The sequence below is a fragment of the Scleropages formosus genome, chromosome 1 (assembly GCF_900964775.1).
Source record: "Scleropages formosus chromosome 1, fSclFor1.1, whole genome shotgun sequence".
In the NCBI taxonomy this organism is placed as follows: Eukaryota; Metazoa; Chordata; class Actinopteri; order Osteoglossiformes; family Osteoglossidae; genus Scleropages; species Scleropages formosus.
In genome coordinates, this window is record NC_041806.1 from 46,886,758 (window position 1) to 46,904,599 (window position 17,842).

A 17,842-nucleotide genomic window follows, 5' to 3' on the forward strand; every position below is an offset into this window, starting at 1 on the left:
ACTGCCTGAGAGGGGTGCGCTCTTGGCTGTCGGCTTGCTACGGGCTGTTTGCCAAGGGCCATTGTACAATCGCACAACACAGACTTCATTAAGAGCTCCATAATAACCTCTTTTCACGCCCTTTTCCAAGTAAACTTTGTGCAACAACAAGATAAGGGAAGCAATGCAATTGTGGAGTATTTTTAACTATTTATTTGAAAGGAAGGAGGAATAAAGAAGCGGTAAAACTTGCTCCTTTTATTTTTTGAAGCACAACAAATAATGCTTGTTAGTGACACGTTGCTGTCGGTGATTCCTTGAATGAGGGCCCACAGTAGGTGATTCCAGCAAACGGCGGGGGGAAGACGTGACAGCGCCGTCACTGAGCTCGAGCACTCCGTTTCAAATAGAGGCTGGCAAGCAGCTTCCATCTCACCCTCAGTAGAAGGTTCACACACTTTTCTCTTTTTTTTTTTTTTTTTTTTTTTTTTTTTTTTTTTTTCCCCTCCCTCTCCTCTCCTCCCCCCTCCACTTTCCTTTTTTCCCCCTCCGGCTTGGCCCAGCACAAGCGACACACTGTGTTGCGTGTAACATTTAGGCAGCGGTTTTCATTAGAGCGGGAACAGAGGCGCCATTCAGGAGACAGCGGTCCACCTGCCGAAATGTAACCCGTATTATTTGCTTTTCTGATTTTTACAAGGGAACCTGACGCTCCCCAGCAGACCGTGAGGACTCAGAGCCACACTCTGTTCAGCGAGCTGAGTCGCGGGCGCCGCTTTGGGCAGCCACTACCGCAGACCATTAGCGCCAGCAGTGCCTTCACTTCTGTGGCCAGCTCAGAAATTCACACACCTCACCAACACATGAATTGTGACTTTATGACTTTGTGACTTTATCAGTAGATCATTAACAACTGCTTATCTGTTAAAATGTTCTAAACAGAGTATTACCCTTATAGTAAGGTGATTATGGTATTTCCCTTGGTTCATTAATTTTGTTTATATAATGTGATTTTGACAGTGAAGGTTTAACGTACCATAGGTCAGCGAGATATTTATTGTACATTTTGTTAATTTTTCAGCCATTTTTCTCTAGTTATCCCGCTCAGAGTATGCTAAGGTGCATTGGACAGCAGGCAAAGAGCTTTAGGTAGACACATTTTGTTTGCTTGATTGCTTGTTTCGCTTGCCAGAGATGGTTCTGAGACCCTTCTTGAATGTTGGAAAGGATCCAGTAGTTCTGAGGAACAGTGGGAGTTCGTTCCCCTCACTAAATTGTTCACTACCATTATATGGGAGTACTAGCCAGTGTACCACCAGGCTTACTTTGTTGCTTACATGACTTTCTGAACTTGTCATTGTTGGTGTTTGGCCACCTAATTCATTCCAGGTTGACACCCATCTCCCTACACTTTGCTGTTACAGCCTTCCAGTGCTCAGTTCTACAGTAACAGTTGCTTGTCTTGTAGTTCAGTATTTTCCACTGATGATTTGTCTGTTGTGATTCATCTATTAATTGTACTAATTTTTTGAGCTTAGTGCCAAGGGACCAATCATGCGGCAGTCTTCTCATTATAGGTGTGTTGTAGAGGAATGAATAAGTGTTTGTTACTTCATGGAACTAGGTTTTCTTATCCCGGCAAAACAGGCTGTGTCACCTTTTTCTGATATGGCGACAAACCGTTAAATACTCCCAAAAAGAGGATTATGCTGTCTCACCACTCCTGTACTGTTCCTCAAGGCCTTCAGACTTATGAGGTGTGGTTTGTGTTTGAAAACGTTAAAGATCGGTTCCAAAGAGAACACCCTACTGTGAAAAGGTGTTCTGTTTGATCCTGCTGGGTTTTGCTTTTGTAACCCTCTGTCGCATCACCTATGACTCTAACCGTGGCACAGTGACATAGCAAGTAGTGCTGGTGTCATAGCGCCTGGGTGGTGCAAGAGGACGTGGGTTCGATCCCCGGTAAGTCTGTATGGAGTTTGCATGTTCTGCCCATGTCTGCGGGTTTTTTCCAGGTGGTCCCGTTTCTTCCCAGAGTCCAAAAACATGCTGTTCAGGTGGATTAGTGACTCTTAAGTCACCCATAGTGTGCGAGTGAAACAGAGAGTGTGTTCCACTGATGTATGGATGAGTGGCCCATTGTAAGTAGTGTATCTAACAGTGTAAGTCACCTTGATGAATCAGGTGTGCGGCCTGATAACGCTACATAGAGTTCATTGGAAGTTGCTGTGGAGAAAAGCGTCTGCTAAATGAAGTAACATAAACGTAAATCGACAAGGTGGAAAAAGCTCAAAACTGTCAAAAGTTATTTCTGTGTTTTGCCCAGGATCAGTGACTGATGTGAACCTGGTTTTCTTCCAGATGAAGAAGGAGTTGAGTGATAATGAATCCATCTCCCAGGAGGTGGTAGGCAACGCCCACATTGAAAACTACGCTTTAAAAATGTTCCTGTATGCCGACAACGAAGATCGAGGTGGGAGGTTCCACAAGTAAGATCTGTTACTCGTTATTTATAATCATTCCTCTTTTCAGCACGTTTCCCTCAGCCGCAACAGGTTATTGCGTTTTAATAACTGCTACGTTTCTCACTTTGTTCCTGTCGTCGTCTTTGGTCTTCTGCTCACTCCCGTCTTCCAGTTGTGGAGTTGCTGCTCTGCCAAATAACAAGTCAGATCTGGTACATCATATGTCATTGGTATGCAGTAGACCTTTGTGCTAATGACAGTTTATTTTGCTGTGTTTGGGTCACAAGGAAATATCAGTGTTCCAGATTTTCATTGTCGGACACGTAGAGTTGTTCACATACCTGTTTGATGGACAGGTGGGCAATAAATTGAAATACAGCCATCATCATAATAAAGAAACCGTGATGTGATTACAGTTTAATGATAATTATACATTTAGTGATAAGTGATTTGTACAAGTTTGCAGAACATAATTTTCCCTGTCTGTGACATTGATGCTTAATATATCAGTTACCACCATATTTAATATTGTTGATAAAAATCTAGAAAGAAGTAATGCTTTCTTCAAGAAATTGTAATGTGTTAAAAGTTCACACTTAAAGTAGTATTTATTGTTGACCTAGCTGGTAACCTTTGACTTAGAGGGCAGGTGTCAGTTTAAAGTTTTCCAAAGAGATGTGACATGTCTGGCACCCCCCCCCCCACCCCCAACTCATTACTTACTAATATTTGACAGGACAGATCTGTTAGTTTACCTTTTGGACAGAGTCTAAAATGTATAGCTTTAAAAGAAAAGTCTTAATCTGACAAGAAATATGAAAAGGAAATGTACAAATTTATATACTGTATAATACTTCACGTCTTTAGTTGTAATATATGCCGGGAGAAAAAAAATCAGGTACAGATGATTTTCTGCATTAAAAAAAGCCATATTGAGGGATTAAAATTTTAAAGAAAAGCTTTCCGTACTACATATCGGGGCTTACAGCAAGCGAATATTCACTTTCCGCTCACAGATGTAAACTGACTCTTCATTTACCAGGAACAGTGCTTGAATAAACAAGCAGCTGATGGCACGTGATGTCATCGCACAAGGTTTGTAGCCAAGCATTTATGTTGAACAAACATGGAGTTTCGAAATGTACATCAAAGCAGTGGCCTACTTTCCACTGTGTCAAGCGGAGTCTCGACAAGTGCACGATTGATGAGGCGGCAGTTCATGGAGCTGGAACCCACCTAAACGAACCACAGTCCTCTCTCTAGACTGCTATTTTTACTCTCACCTTGACTTGCCATGCATTTTATTAGTCAATTTTATTGGATTGTTCGCCTGTGCAAGTTACTGAACAGAAGAGCGGTTGTTTCTCATTTAACTAAATATTTTGCTCAGTTTATTTTCTAAGAATTAAAGGGTTATTCTGTATTCCTGAGGGCTTTCCCAGTGACCTTGAAAGGGTATTGGGAGTAGAGGATTGGTGAACTTTCAGAGCACTCACATTACCTTTGTCTTTCCTGTCAAAGTAAAAATGTTGTTTGTTTGTTGACAGGTTTATTTTTTAAATCAGTGTATGATGTATTTTTCTTCCCTCATCAGGAACATGATCAAGTCATTCTACACCTCCAGTCTCTTGTACGATGTGCTGTCAGTTTTTGGCGAGTTGTCGGAGGAGGTAAGTCGCGTTGTTTCCAAACACTCCGTTTCACACATTGTTCTATATAAATTCTACATTTCCCTGTTCTAAAAGGCAAGAAATAAAATGCACAGTTTGTAAAGGCTAAAATTTAAGGTTGCACTTCACTGAATAGAGGATACGTTGAAAGCTACAGATTTTTATTTAGGTATTAACGCTGATCATGCAGATCTTGTGGACTTATTTATGGGATTCATTCGCAAACCACAAAATTTAAGAGATTATTTGAATCTCTAAAAAGCCAGGCCATGGAAACAGTCTGTGATGGAAGTTCTCTTGTTATTTGGATGTTAAAACTGTTGCATCAATGTGCTTATCGAACTGTCTACATTTGTCTCAAGTTGACTCAGATGTCTTTTATATGGAGGGAATTGACCTGTGTCAGAAAACGAACAATGTTTCATTGAGAGTGCTTTTCTCCCTAAGGGGAAGGCATTTCCCTGCTGCAGAAAGCCCATTGGGGAATGTTTTTTAACACTGTGCCTTCTTTCTGTAACACTGACTTAGACAATGATCCCTCACAATCACCCCCCAGTTCGGCTGCGTTGCCATTTCTCAAAGAACAGCCTGATGAATTGTGGGAGATTAGATTACTGGTAGAGAATGAGCTTCTTAGTGGTGGAGCGAGCAAGTCCCTCCTCTGGTGTGTGAATGAACATTATCAGGAAGGAAGGCTTTCTGAGTTCCCTGGAGCTGTTAATGATAGCAGTGGTCAGTTATAGCTACCGTCAAATCTTTCACCGGAAACCTGACATTCTTTGTGTGTCCCACCCCCTTGCTGACCAGGTGCATATATCTTTTTTAATTGTTATTTTAGCTTAGAATGAAAGCACCGTATAATTTTGATGTTTTTTTTTTTTTTTAAATAAATGTCATAAACACCATTGAAGTGGTGGGTGAGTTCCCTGGAAAGGATGTGTGAAAGTGCACAAATTCTTGTTATCCTCATTGTGGAATTTTTGCAGAAGCAAGGTTAAAACCCAATATCATTCATATACCTGCAAATACTTCGGATGACCGGTACTCAGGATGTTTAGTTTTGCTGTGACCATGATGTGATTTCCTGTCTCTCTGAGCTGGCCAGTACTGCTCCACCTTATATTTGAGCATTTGAAAAGTTTCTGAAATTTATCAATGGTTTATCCATGAAGAACAGTAAAAGAGTAATAAATATTAAACACAGAAAGCTTGTGCTTCTGTGTTTCAGCTTCCTTTGTCTAAACAGCATGGCGTTGCTACATTAAGATGGGGACTAATGTTATCCAAAAATAATAGTCATTGGTACACGATAAGCTATAATAACACAACGCATCAGACTGTCTTTTTTGGAATCTCTTAGTTATGTATATTTTTCCGTTGAATGTGATTATAGTTTCCTGGTTACAAAAATACCACTGGTTCTTCTAGAGTGTCAATTTTAGTTTGGTACTTTACAGCCAGTGAAAGATTTTAGAAGACACCAGAACATTATAGAAAGCATCACATCATAAAAGGTACTGAAATATTTGGTGCTTGGAGCCCGGGGCCAAAATTTGCTGCTTTCAAGAATATAGAGAATTTTTTCTGAAAAATTTACATTTAGTACAAACTAACATCAAAAGTATGCTTAATCTAACAAAACTGGATGGAATGTGCAAAAAAGTACACAATAAAATTTTGTTAAATTGGGTAACCAGATAGCCAACACTAGAAAAAATTCACATATACATACATTTATTCACATATTTGCTAGTGACAGAAGTGGTTTTAGTTCAGATATGATACAGTGGTGGTGTAAAGTGTCTTAGTTAAACTTGAAGCCTTTTAGCATTAAAACCCTCTTATTTAAACATGATATTGCTTCATCATTATTAAAGAAACAATGTTTTCACACAATGTGTGTTAGCACGCTACTATACAATGGCAGCTGATTAAGCATACATGAGACGTGGTTAAAGTCATCATTGGCAAAAATTGTGGAAATGTTCCACTGGGAAGCTGAGTAATTTCGATAATGTTGTCCCTGACTGTTTTCTTCTAGGTAACCCCACACTTATGTTACACAAAAATAAATACCTGGAACCTTTTTCCTTTTTTTTTTGAATTCCGCTTAATGCTGCACAGTGAGTGATTTGATTCATGTTTGTTATCTTTATTTTTTGTATTGACTACAATCCATCCCCACCCCTTCCTCTGCAGAATATCCAACACAGGAAATATGCCAGATGGAAGGCAACGTACATTCACAACTGTATGAAGAACGGCGAAACCCCGAAGGCTGGGCCCATTGGAATGGAAGGGGAAGTGTATGGTGAGGCCTGATACCATATCAGCCCTAAACAAACTGCAACACCTTCTAACAAAATACCCTTTCTAGAGCTAAGAGGAAGAGGAGCTTCCTTCACAAATACAGTTCTGAAAGGTTACTGCATTGTGGGTTTCTTATCAGACCCAAGTTCGGGTCTCAGTCCAGGACTAGAGGAGCCCTCCTGGAGTTTGCTGTGCAACAGCTAGTATTTGTTTCATGAGCCTTTTTCTTGTTTGATCTCTGAAAACTCCTAGGTGGGACAGACTGCCCTTTAATGGTGTGAAAACCATTCAACAGTGGATTGCAAACCAGAAATTGATTAAATAGGTCGTAAAGGAAGTAACGGTACCGAAAATAGCCATATGCTGCCTTTGTCTCTTTTGTACCTGGATGTAAAGTGATAGATGGGGAACCAGAAATCTGATCTGTAAAGTTTGTGTTTAACTGGCACTCTTTAACCTGCTAATATTTACTGCACAGATAGAGAGAATGAGGAACGAACAATGTCAGTTGAGTGGTGCACCGCTTAGGTAAAATTGTCATATTTCATCCTTCCCAGGCAAAAACCATAGACCCCTGGGGTGGGTTATTAACTTCAGTTTTTATTTCACTTCCTTTTATTTAGGTTTTTCTGCATTTAGATATTGCCCTCAGCACATTTCTGAAGCTTCATAAATAAATGCAAGGTAATTCCAGGCAAAGCCTGAAGATAAAGCTGTTGAGGTTGTGCAGTAGAGCCTTTGGTTTCTCTCTTTTGAATTTCTTACCCATTATATGGTATATCTTTACAAAAATGTTAATTTTTTAATGAGGTTTTTTGATCTAAAATGGCTTGTTTTTGGTGGTCTATCACTTAATTATTGACACCGCCAATGTGAAAATGCAGGTAAGTCATGGAATACCCCTCATGCCTCAAGGATCTTTATTTGGCAAGCCCTGGTGATTGATTTTCTTTTTTATCTGGTTTAAAAATTAAAGTTTTACACTCTCACCAGTCTGATGCGAAGCAGACAATGTTTTTCCAAATGTCTAGCACCCACACTCCTTTCTGAACATCTGCTGGGTGTGTTTGACCTGACCCATGTCTGTTGGAGATGAAGTCATTGCACACATCTTCTCCTTAGCCTGTGTCCTTCAGCAGACCTCTAGACTGTACCCAAACACAGCTCAGCTCCAAATATGGCAGGCTCGCATCCATGGTATTGGTTTAAGCTTTTTTTTTTTCCTGTTTTGTCACTTGTTGCAAGGTAATCTTTGAGTTTCCTTTCGTTTTGTTTTTGTGGAGAAAGTGGTTCCTGCTAAGAGGAGATTGTACCTCCTTTTCAGAACGATAACATCATGTTTCACTGTTCCCCCTGGTGTGCCCCATAGCCAAGGGAAAGCTGATACTAGGGTTTTCCCTTATCACCTCTGCTGGGTCTTGTGCTAAGATCTCACCAGGTTTCCTCCTAACTGGTGTTCATTTATTGGTTGTGTTCTGAAAGACTGTTGAACAGAACATGCTAACACCGCTTTCTGTGTTTCTTTGTTTCAACCTGTACTGGGGCAGTAGTTGAACACAATCAAAGTGAACTTAGCTTCCTATGACTTGGCCTTTGGAAATGCCCTTCAGTGATTGAACATTTTGTACCATGGTTGAAGAAATGCCTTGCCAAAGTCTCTTCCCAGAATGTGAAGCACAGATCCATAAAAACTCTTCATAGAAACCTTGGCCTGGGGAATTCTGTTGCAGTGGCTGTCAACTGGTCACCCCCCCCCCCAAGTCATATCCTTAGAATCTAAAGGTCTCAAGTCTGAATCCCTGCTCCTGCTGTAATTCCCTTAAGGTTAGGGTTAGGTACAGATGGCCCCAACTTGCAAACCTAATTGGGACCAAGAGTTGGTTCATTTCTCAAAAACTCTGTAAGTTGAACATGGCACGAAGCAAGTCAGTAATTAGTTCTGTATGCAGCTACCTATATAATGCAAGGAAAAACAAAACAGTGGTGTTGCAGAAATGGGTAATTCATTAAGAGTAGTTTAATGTACAATATTATTACCACTACACAGTTTTTCCAGGGCTTCTAGGACTACCTTTACCCAGGGCCAGAGCGTCATCCTCCTTTGTGAGCCATTGTGCACTTTGGTTTCATGGAGAGATTCGTTACTCCTTATCTGGGTCAAAAATTAGGAAAAGGGGAAAATTCATAGGTCAGTATGTTAGTGTTACATGAGCATTGAGATACTCCTTGAATGTATTCACCGTTCACTTCTCTTGTAATTACTTGTGTGTTTGAAATGGCTTCAGTAGTTGGCAGGAAAGGACATCATCTTCCCTGTTTGCTCTTTCACGATGTCTACAGAAAATATCCTTGCAATTGTTCTAGCTGCACTTTTTAAGAAATGTTGTAACTATTGTCTCACACAATCATGTCAGTAAAATTTGCTTTAAAATTTTTTTAAAAAGTCACACAGAAAATATGTGTTAGAAAATGTGTTACTTATTCTTGGTACAAAACTGCATTAGAGGAGATTATACAGACATCTGTGCTTTCCCTTCCAACACTTGTGCTCATTCTGGCAGCCTGAAAGCTCATCTAATTCTTTTAAATAAAATGCTGATATAGATGAAAAGTTTTCTGCATCTTGTTGTACCAGATTTGGAACCGTTCTTTATGTTCTGCAGTTTGTTTATTCTTCATACTGTACATGCTGTGTCCAGTGTCTGCTATAACATTACATGCTTTAAACTGTAGTGGAGTACAGCTCAGCAGGCTTAACATCATGAAATAGTTTTTATCTGAGTGTTCCTTATCAACATCAAATAAACTTCAGTAATGCTAATTGTGTTGTATATTAGACGGCTCCACTTATTTTCTTTTAACTTTGTATTCCTCAGTCGTTATCATAGTGGTAATATTACCAAGATTTGTGGAAGAAACTTTTTAGGACCAGAATATATATGGTTCTAATATAATTATTTTTTGTATAATATTTAAAAAGCAGGGTGATTTTTACTTGTATCAATTCAGGTTAAGTACCTTGATGAAGGTACTACAGCTGAGCAGAGATTTGAAACTAAGACCTTTAATTGAAAGGTGACATTTCTAACCAAGACACCACCTGCTGCCCCATATATGTCAGCTTTCTAGAAAGTTATCTGAGTTTTTTTTGGGTGTTAGTTTTTGTCCATCACAAATTTGCAAGTGTTTTCAAATTCCTCACAAATTGACTCATCCAGTATGTAGAATCATACCAACCAAGCATCACCCTTATTTAATCATGTGCAAAGCAATAATTTCAGGCACAGATTATTTAAGTTCTTGTAGCCTTGGTTTATATGACTTTCATTACTGAGCAACAGCAATTATAGGCAATTACTATTTCTTCAGATTTGTTACACTAATTGGCAGCAGTTAATATGACACCCCACTTGACTTTTCCGTTTGAATATCTTTATTGTTGATCCATTTTTTTAATTTATTTTTTTTAAGCAAGTCAACCTGCTCTGAAGTAGGTCATTGAAACATTAGATAAACTGCGTTTTGTTGGGAACCACAATAAAGCCCTTGTCCCCAATACACGTTTACTTGACTTTTCCGCTTGCAAGGAGATGACGATGAGCAAGGGGAAAGGAATTGGTGATGGTGGGGGTCTGTTTCAATGCAGTAGAGCCAATCAGAAGCAGCTCAGCTGATTATCATATTTTCCTAGAGTCTCATCCGTAGCGCAGCGCTTGTAGTGTGGGCAGCAGCACCCTTTCACCGTGCATCTGGAACATAGCCTTCTTCAGAAGCAGCCTTTAGCTCAACGCGGATGTGCTCGTCGCGCCCGTGCCACCAGAAAACACGGATAACTTTTCTGCGGCTAGTCGGCTCATTAGTGCAGCCCAAAAATGTCTGTTTCTATTTCATTAGTAGAGGTGTAGAGGGCAGCAGGGGAAAACACACTTTCACGCTCAAGTTTCTGCCTTTTCAGCAATGAATAGTCACGTTTATTTCCCTTCTCTTCAGTTTCTTTTTGTGTGTGTGTGGATCTGGGTGCTTGCTTGAATATAATTATACATGTGTACCTTAATCCTTGAACGTGTATTTATACAAAAGCGAACTACGGCTCTCTGCTCCATCCAAGCAGGAAACTCCATTGATGATGTTGGCAAGACTCTGGTTTTGTCCACAATTGCTGGAGAAGTTTATAGTGAGCAGGTCTACATCACAATAAGCTCTTGTAATTGTCCACCGTGTTTCATAAGCTGAACGGTTTGTAAGATCTGCAGTCTCTCTTTGCACCAGTTAAACCTTCTAAACCCTGGAGCAGGACTCATTTTTTAAAATGTTTTCATGAAATTGCTTTCCGTTCTGGCTTCTGTTTGCTGCACAAAGTTTAAATGGGTTTAACTGCGTGTTGAAGTCTGTCCTTGAATGCGTTAACAGTAGCTCCTTGTCCTGTTAGCATAGGGCTTGGGGCAGGATACCCCATGGACAGGACTGGAGTCAATCGCAGGGCAAGCGTTGTTTTTGCCTGCCGTTTTCACGTAAATCCGTTTTTCACCCCCTTCCCCAGACTGTAGTTTGGATGCAGGCCTTAGTTAAGTACTGTGGTTTCACTGAAGTCAAGTGTTAGAAGTTGGCCTGTTTATATTGGATGGGCAGTTTACAGTTTTGCACACCACTGGTTTTATCAACTTATTGTCTTGCCTCAAAAAAAAAATTCTTTTATTTGGCACAGATTTTATCATATATTTCACCTTGTGTTTTCTGTCTAATATTGACCTTTGTTAACGTAGGGGGTCAGAGTAGAGTTAGAATAAACAAAATTGTTGACTTCGATGTGAAAGTGAAACTTAGGAAATTGGCATGGAGAGTAAATTACATCTCTCCCTGTATTTGTTATTTATTCCAGCATTTTTGTTTTTCTTCCAATTATGTAATCTGATAATGGCTCCACCATTTTTCAAAATAAAGACCCAGGTGTTGCAGAATGTTAACATGTAGAAAAAAAAAACACACTGAAGTATAAGCGAGAAATGTTTGCTTTTTACATTTTTAAGCATGTCTGCTGACCAGTAAGTTTCCTCAGGTTCATGGTGATCAAATTCAACACTTTGTTTGCTGCATGGTAGCAGTATTATGTAAATATACATTGTGTTATAAATATACATGTAAAGATTACTGTCAACTCAAAAATAGTTTGTTACACTGATATTCAGAAAATAGTGGGTAATGGGAGAAAATTAGCTCAACAAGATCTTTGCTTCTCTAGCCATGTCTGCAGAAATCAGGTCCATGATGTAACTGTTGTTTTCACTTAGGCTGGAGATTTATTCTCTATGTCTGTCCTCTTGAATGACTTGATGTATAAGGGTGTGATAGAATTGCCTGTTTAAAAATTAAATAAATGGTGTTTTCAGTGCTGGTGTTGTGCTTAAGCAGCCTCTCTGCATGTGCTTGGCCCTCTTCCCAGATGACGAGTTTGGCACCGAAGGTGCTGTGTCCTCCCTGGAGCCCCATTCTCAACCCCCTGCCCAGCCCTTCGTGCCTCACACAGACCCAGGGGCCATGCCACCCCCCAGCAGCTTCAACAACATCCAGATCCCACCTGGCGCCCACGCCCCAGCCAACACCCCAGCAGAGATCCCGCCCCCCACAGGTATGGAGGCACACAGGTCATGGGCTGGGGTATTTCGCCACTGGGTCTCAACCTGTGGGTGGGTAGACTGCAGGCAGCTGCAATGTGGAAAATGATATTAATAATGTATTAGTAACTGTAGTTCATTAAACAGTTCTTGTTTAAATCGTTTTACCGTGGAAGCATATCATGGATGTAATTCATTCAAAGTATTTAAGTACTACTATAATGCTCTTTTTCTGTGGAACTTTGGGCATTCATTTAAAACTTAAAGAGGGCGATCAGAATGACTAAACTTAGTGGGACATATTCTGTAAATATAGTGTTCATTTTGGTGAGTGGTTACTGTAGTCATGTTGACCGGACAGCATCTCCCATCCAGTACTCCTCCCTTTCACTAATGTCCCAACACCAAAGTGTGACTGACATCTTGGAGGCATAAAGGACAAGGATAAAGGCTTTTCTGTCGTGTTTTCATTCATGCATAATTACTTATATTTTTACACAGTTATTCATTTATCTGACACTTTTCTGAAAGCATATTACAGCATTTGGTTTGGACACTAAGCTACCCTAGAGTTCCTTACCAATTTATATAGCTTTGCAACATTTACTGTGTCCATTCAGGGTAAGTACCTTGATCAAGGTTAGTGCTACAGGAAAGGTGATGTGAACCTGTGTCTCTTGACTGGAAGGTGTTGGCTGTAACCACTACTTCACCCACTGCTTTCATTTTGATTTTTATCACATCAATATTCTGTCTCTCTCTTTCTCTCACACACACATGCGAAAACCGTATCCGACTTCTTTTTAAATTTCAAGTTAATGGTGACACATATAGTAAGGTATCAAATTCAAGCACCATTTGGAATGTTGAATATGATTTTGACATACATTATGCATGCATATACTGTACATTTTTATGCTGCACTTCTACTTTTTTCACTGTTGCTTTCTTAGGACTCCAGAATAAGAAAATAATACCTGGGGAAAATATGCCAAAATGGGGAAAATATCACATGGAGAAAATCTTGATAAAAGATAAGAATAATGGAGGGGGATGCCAGTATAACAGCTTTACTGACTTTGACTCACAAGAAATTGGATTGCTCATTTCTTCTTGTTTTGTGACATTTGGAATCATTTTTGCTGCCGTTATTGCCATTATCAGTTAGTTGACCTACAGTGTACTGAGGAAATGACAGCACCTCTCAGAAACATCTGTTAATTGCTTCAAGTTTGAATTCACACTGCACCCTTCCACAGTCTCATCACACTGCAGCAGGTAGCACAGTAGGCAAGGCTTCAGTCACAGAGGGGTCCTGATGTTGGACCCTGGAGTACTTTGCTCCAGTTTATAAGCAGAGGCAGATCTATGTGATCTGTCATTTCCAGTGGTGCAAAGTGTCTCCTAAACAGCTGTGTAACTAGTGGTCTCCTAAGTGATGACCTTTATCACTTGGACACCAGCCTAGCCTCGGGGAGTTTTTGGTTGCCATCAGTTCATTGTGTCTCTGACCCATGCAAATGACTCATCTTTCGTCAGTTACCCTGAAAGTGATGTCCCTCAGCCAAATCAGAAACAGCACAAAGGCCTGACACCTAAAAAGCAAATAACATTTACAAAAGTGTGTTCTTATATATTCTCTGGGACCACAAAGTACTTCATTTGATTTTGATATAAGACATAATTAGAACAAAACTCATTTAACAGATGTCTGTGACCCTCAGTGCAGTTAGTGACACCATACCATTTTTTTGTTGAGAAGCAACTGTTTAATTTTTGTTGTTCAACAGCAGCTCTAAGAGGCTTAGGCTACACATCCACATGTGTTTCTGGGAAATAGGATTCTAAGAATATGGTGTGTTCTCTCTCTCCCCTGTGTCCCTCACAGGGGAGCCAGTCAAGCCAGTTCCTGTTCCTCGCACAGTCCCTGCGGTTGACCCATCATTGCTGAACACTAACCAGCAGGGTAGGTAACCTGCAGCAGCGCTGGCGCTCACCTCTCCAACCGCACCCGCAGGTCACAAACGCCCACTGCCCCCCTAACATCAGTGGTATGAAAAGAACCCGCAGCCAGAAACCTCACATCTAGCTTGCAAGCAGCTGCTAGCCACCACACTGGCGTAGCCTCATAGGAAATGGACTCGCGACTCCACGGCTCCAGCACAGGTGGGAGGAACGTGACCACAGATAAAACCTAAATAATCAGTCTCTGGCTGCCATGGTATCAGCTACACAGCTTGCGGGGGGTGGTTTTGGTACAGTGAACTGTGGTACATAGAAGTGAGAGTCTAATCACTTGATGAGTGTCGCTACATTAATACATGGCTTATTAATACATATGTATTTTCCTATTTTTTCTTATCCTATATAGAAAAAGCAAAAATGTTTCAACTGTGATTGAGACTATTAAGTTAAATCCTTATTTGGATTAGTTTCCTTATGATGGCACTGTTGCCTTAAATTTTGAAATGCTCCAGTAGGTAGACACAGACCAGTGACCTTTTCGCCATTTTTTTTTCCTAGAAGTGGGCACCATACATAGTGTTTGTCCTCTACACAATGACCACAGCTCACTAATGCACACAAGAGTGAAAAATAATAGTTGTATCTGATTGCATGAAGAAACAAGAAATGTGATTTAAAAGACTAGCTGTGCAATGGAATGGAGATATTAAAACATGATCTGAATATGTCAGTTTAATACAGACCTGTTATTTAAAGTTTTGTTCAAAGTTGTTTTATTTGTTATTGTCAACACTTCCCTTGAATTTTCCCTTGATTTTCTCCCATTTCATATGTTCTGCAGGGGCAGTATGAAATATATATATATGAAAGCTCATTTTGGTGGATCGCAGTTTAATTCATTTCACACATTGGAATAAGCCCAGCATCACAATATTTGATAAAAGAGCTCTAGCAAGATTCATTTTTTTCATTTTTCCAGAAAAATCAGCTGAAATTTTCTGGTTTGGAAATTTTATATATGTTTTAATATATTGTTATACAATACAAAATATTATAAATCAATTCCAGGGCTGTTGGGTCCTTAAGTTAATAGTTCTTTCACAGCCAACAATAATAGGAGCATACTAATTTAAACCTCTGGTTGAGAAGCGTGTTTTATTTTTCTCATCATGAAGACTAAATCCATATTTATTTTGTCATAAAATTTTGACTTGATGATAACTATCAGGTTTAGGGATATTTCACATATACAGGCAAAGTGCCGTTTCACACGATACTTCAGAGCCAGTCTGGAAATCCCTGACATGGTTAACAAACCTTTTGTTTTCGTTGTGGTTGATTTTGGCAGCAGCCATCGTGAAATTCCTTAATGCCTACGGGTATCTGACTTGGCTTCACGCAAATGTTCAGATGTGACCCAACCTCAGATCAAGCCTGTAATTTCGATGGCTGGTAGCAAATGGAGGGCCTCTTTTCGCAGACTGCCACTGGTGCATCTCGTTCCCGACACCCAGAAGCTCATTTCCTTGACGGGACACATGAGTGCGCATTGCTTAATTTGTTTCCATTTTTGTTGTTGTTTTTCTTGTTATTGTTATTTTAGAATTTGCCACCTAAGTTTTATGTTCTTTAAATTATGCTGTTTTCAAGTTGCTATGTCTGTGTAGTCGCCATGTTCGGATGAGACGTAGAATTTATAGAAAGTTTAAGGCCAGGCAGCCGTGTCGGAGACGGGTGGGAGTCGGGCCACCGAGTCACGCTACATCAGCTCACGTGAGTCAGATTGTTCCACCATGATAGTTAGGCCTTCAGACATACATATCTGCGCATCTCACTCCATTGGCCTGTTTTCCTGAACCTGTCACAGATTGTTGCATGATATGTATTATTTTTCTTATTCATTTAGCAAACACATTAAAGTTACTGCTTGCAATTATTTACTTGTTTATACAGTTGGGAAATTTTTGCTGTATCAGTTCAGGGTAAGTACCTTGTCTAGGTGTCCTTGGGAGTCCAACATGACAGCTGCAACTACTATGCCACCTGCTGGCCCTTCATTTATTTATATAGCTGTTGTTTCTTGTCCAAAGTGTCTTTCGATTCAGCTTTATTTGTATTGAAAGAATACACTTGTTTCAATTTGTAATTATTTTTATGTCTTGAAAAAAGAAAACCTTTGTCTTAAGAACAGGTTGCTTTTCTGGGTTCAGGACAAGTTTAGAGTCACCCTGTCTGGGTAGTGCAGTAAGATCAGCACAGGATGTTGACTGGCTGGCATTTAGTCAAAGTAAAACGCACTTCATCCCACCATGTTAAGGACTCTTAAGATGGTATAATATGTGGTTTGAAGCACTTTCTGCAATCTGCATCACATAGCTGTACATACTTGTAGCCTCGGGACAGAATGCCGCCACAGTAATGGGCTGTTCCCTCTATTCCTTTGAGTTCTTTAATGTTGACTTGTCCCTATAGGTGATGTCCGTCTCACTCCAGAAGATTTTACCCGGGCCCAGAAATACTGCAAGTTCGCGGGCAGCGCCCTCCAGTACGAGGATGTCGGCACCGCCATTCAGAATCTGCAGAAGGCCCTCAAGTTGCTGACCACGGGAAAAGAATGAGGCCTTTGTCCCCACGCACCACTCTCCCGTTTATCTGCCCCAAGGAACTAAAGAGGCCCATTGCTTCAGCCTGGTTCTGTCAGAAGGAAGCGATTCTGCTGAAGCTCATCATAATCACTGTAAACAACAATGGCGTCTGTGTCTCCATGTTGGATTCTGTCTGTAGCGCTCACATAGCAGTCAACTCCTAGAGAGAGAAGGTTCGAGGTAAGGTTTAGTCATGTCAGAAAGCGGCCTTTCTGCAGAAATCTTCATTTATACCTCTTCTTACATGTACATTTTGTAAACATGCTGGGACTTTGGTAATTAGATAGCACTTGATTCAGAGATTTCATTTTCTTACTTAAAAACTAACTTCAGTGTTTCTACAGACAATAAAGTTTGGCAGAAGTGGTGTTCCATCCACTCGCGTTGTTCTTTCAGCGTTTCTTCTTGTTGATAAAGGAATTCTGTCCTTCATTTTATTGTGTGCTGAAACCATGAATTTAAAGCTCAAAGAATAGAAGGAAGCGATTGCATTTAACACTTGTTTAATGATTGTTTAGGCTTGCCTTGTTAATGGCAGTTTAATGTACTATTTAAACTTTCAAGATCTTTTTATACAGTCTTGTCAGCTTTGATATAAGCAGACCGGACAATGATAGACTAATAAAATCTAAAAAAAATAACTGGGCTTTGTTTCCACACTGATAAAGTAACTTATGTTGATACTCGGAAAACATCTTAAAAAAATACTATAAAGGTGGAAAAACGCTTCACTGAGGACAGTCTACATCAGAGATCCTCACCATGTGGTCAAATCTGAGTCCTTTTGTCTTCAACCTTAATATGTGTGTGCTAACTCTGTGACCCTTTAAGCATTGCATCCAGAACTCACAGAAGATGTGATCGCTTAATGAGTCTTGTTATTAATATCTTCCTGTCCGCCACATGCTATCAGTGGTGATAGTTAAAATCCAATAAAATACCTCAAAAAGGCAGTCATGGTCTCTCCACAGCCGTACGTGTCTCTCTCTTTGGTTGGCTCCATAGGACACAAGCAGTGGGCTTTCTATTTGTCATCATTTTTGTTTTAACCTTGAAGACAATAGTTTATGAATTATACAATAGCACGTCTCACACTTGATGAACCACGGCTAAAAAGGAGGTAAACTCATGCAGCCGTCAGTGTATGACTGCTTTGTGTACAAAATGAAAATGTAGCGTTATGAAATATTTTTTAT

The 17,842-nt window shown here is 40.1% G+C and overlaps 1 protein-coding gene across 1 annotated transcript in view; it reads left to right on the top strand.

The window, feature by feature from the left end:
- The window catches only part of vta1 (vesicle (multivesicular body) trafficking 1), a 32,696-nt gene extending 15,682 nt beyond the window's left edge, over positions 1–17,014 (top strand). The window contains exons 3-8 of the mRNA XM_018742544.2: positions 2,341–2,468; positions 4,039–4,114; positions 6,314–6,425; positions 11,865–12,050; positions 13,925–14,002; positions 16,474–17,014. Coding sequence (XP_018598060.1) covers positions 2,341–2,468; positions 4,039–4,114; positions 6,314–6,425; positions 11,865–12,050; positions 13,925–14,002; positions 16,474–16,619 — 726 coding nt within the window. The 3' untranslated portion in view covers positions 16,620–17,014. The remainder of the gene's footprint in view (positions 1–2,340; positions 2,469–4,038; positions 4,115–6,313; positions 6,426–11,864; positions 12,051–13,924; positions 14,003–16,473) is intronic.
- The last annotated feature ends 828 nt before the right edge of the window (positions 17,015–17,842 follow it).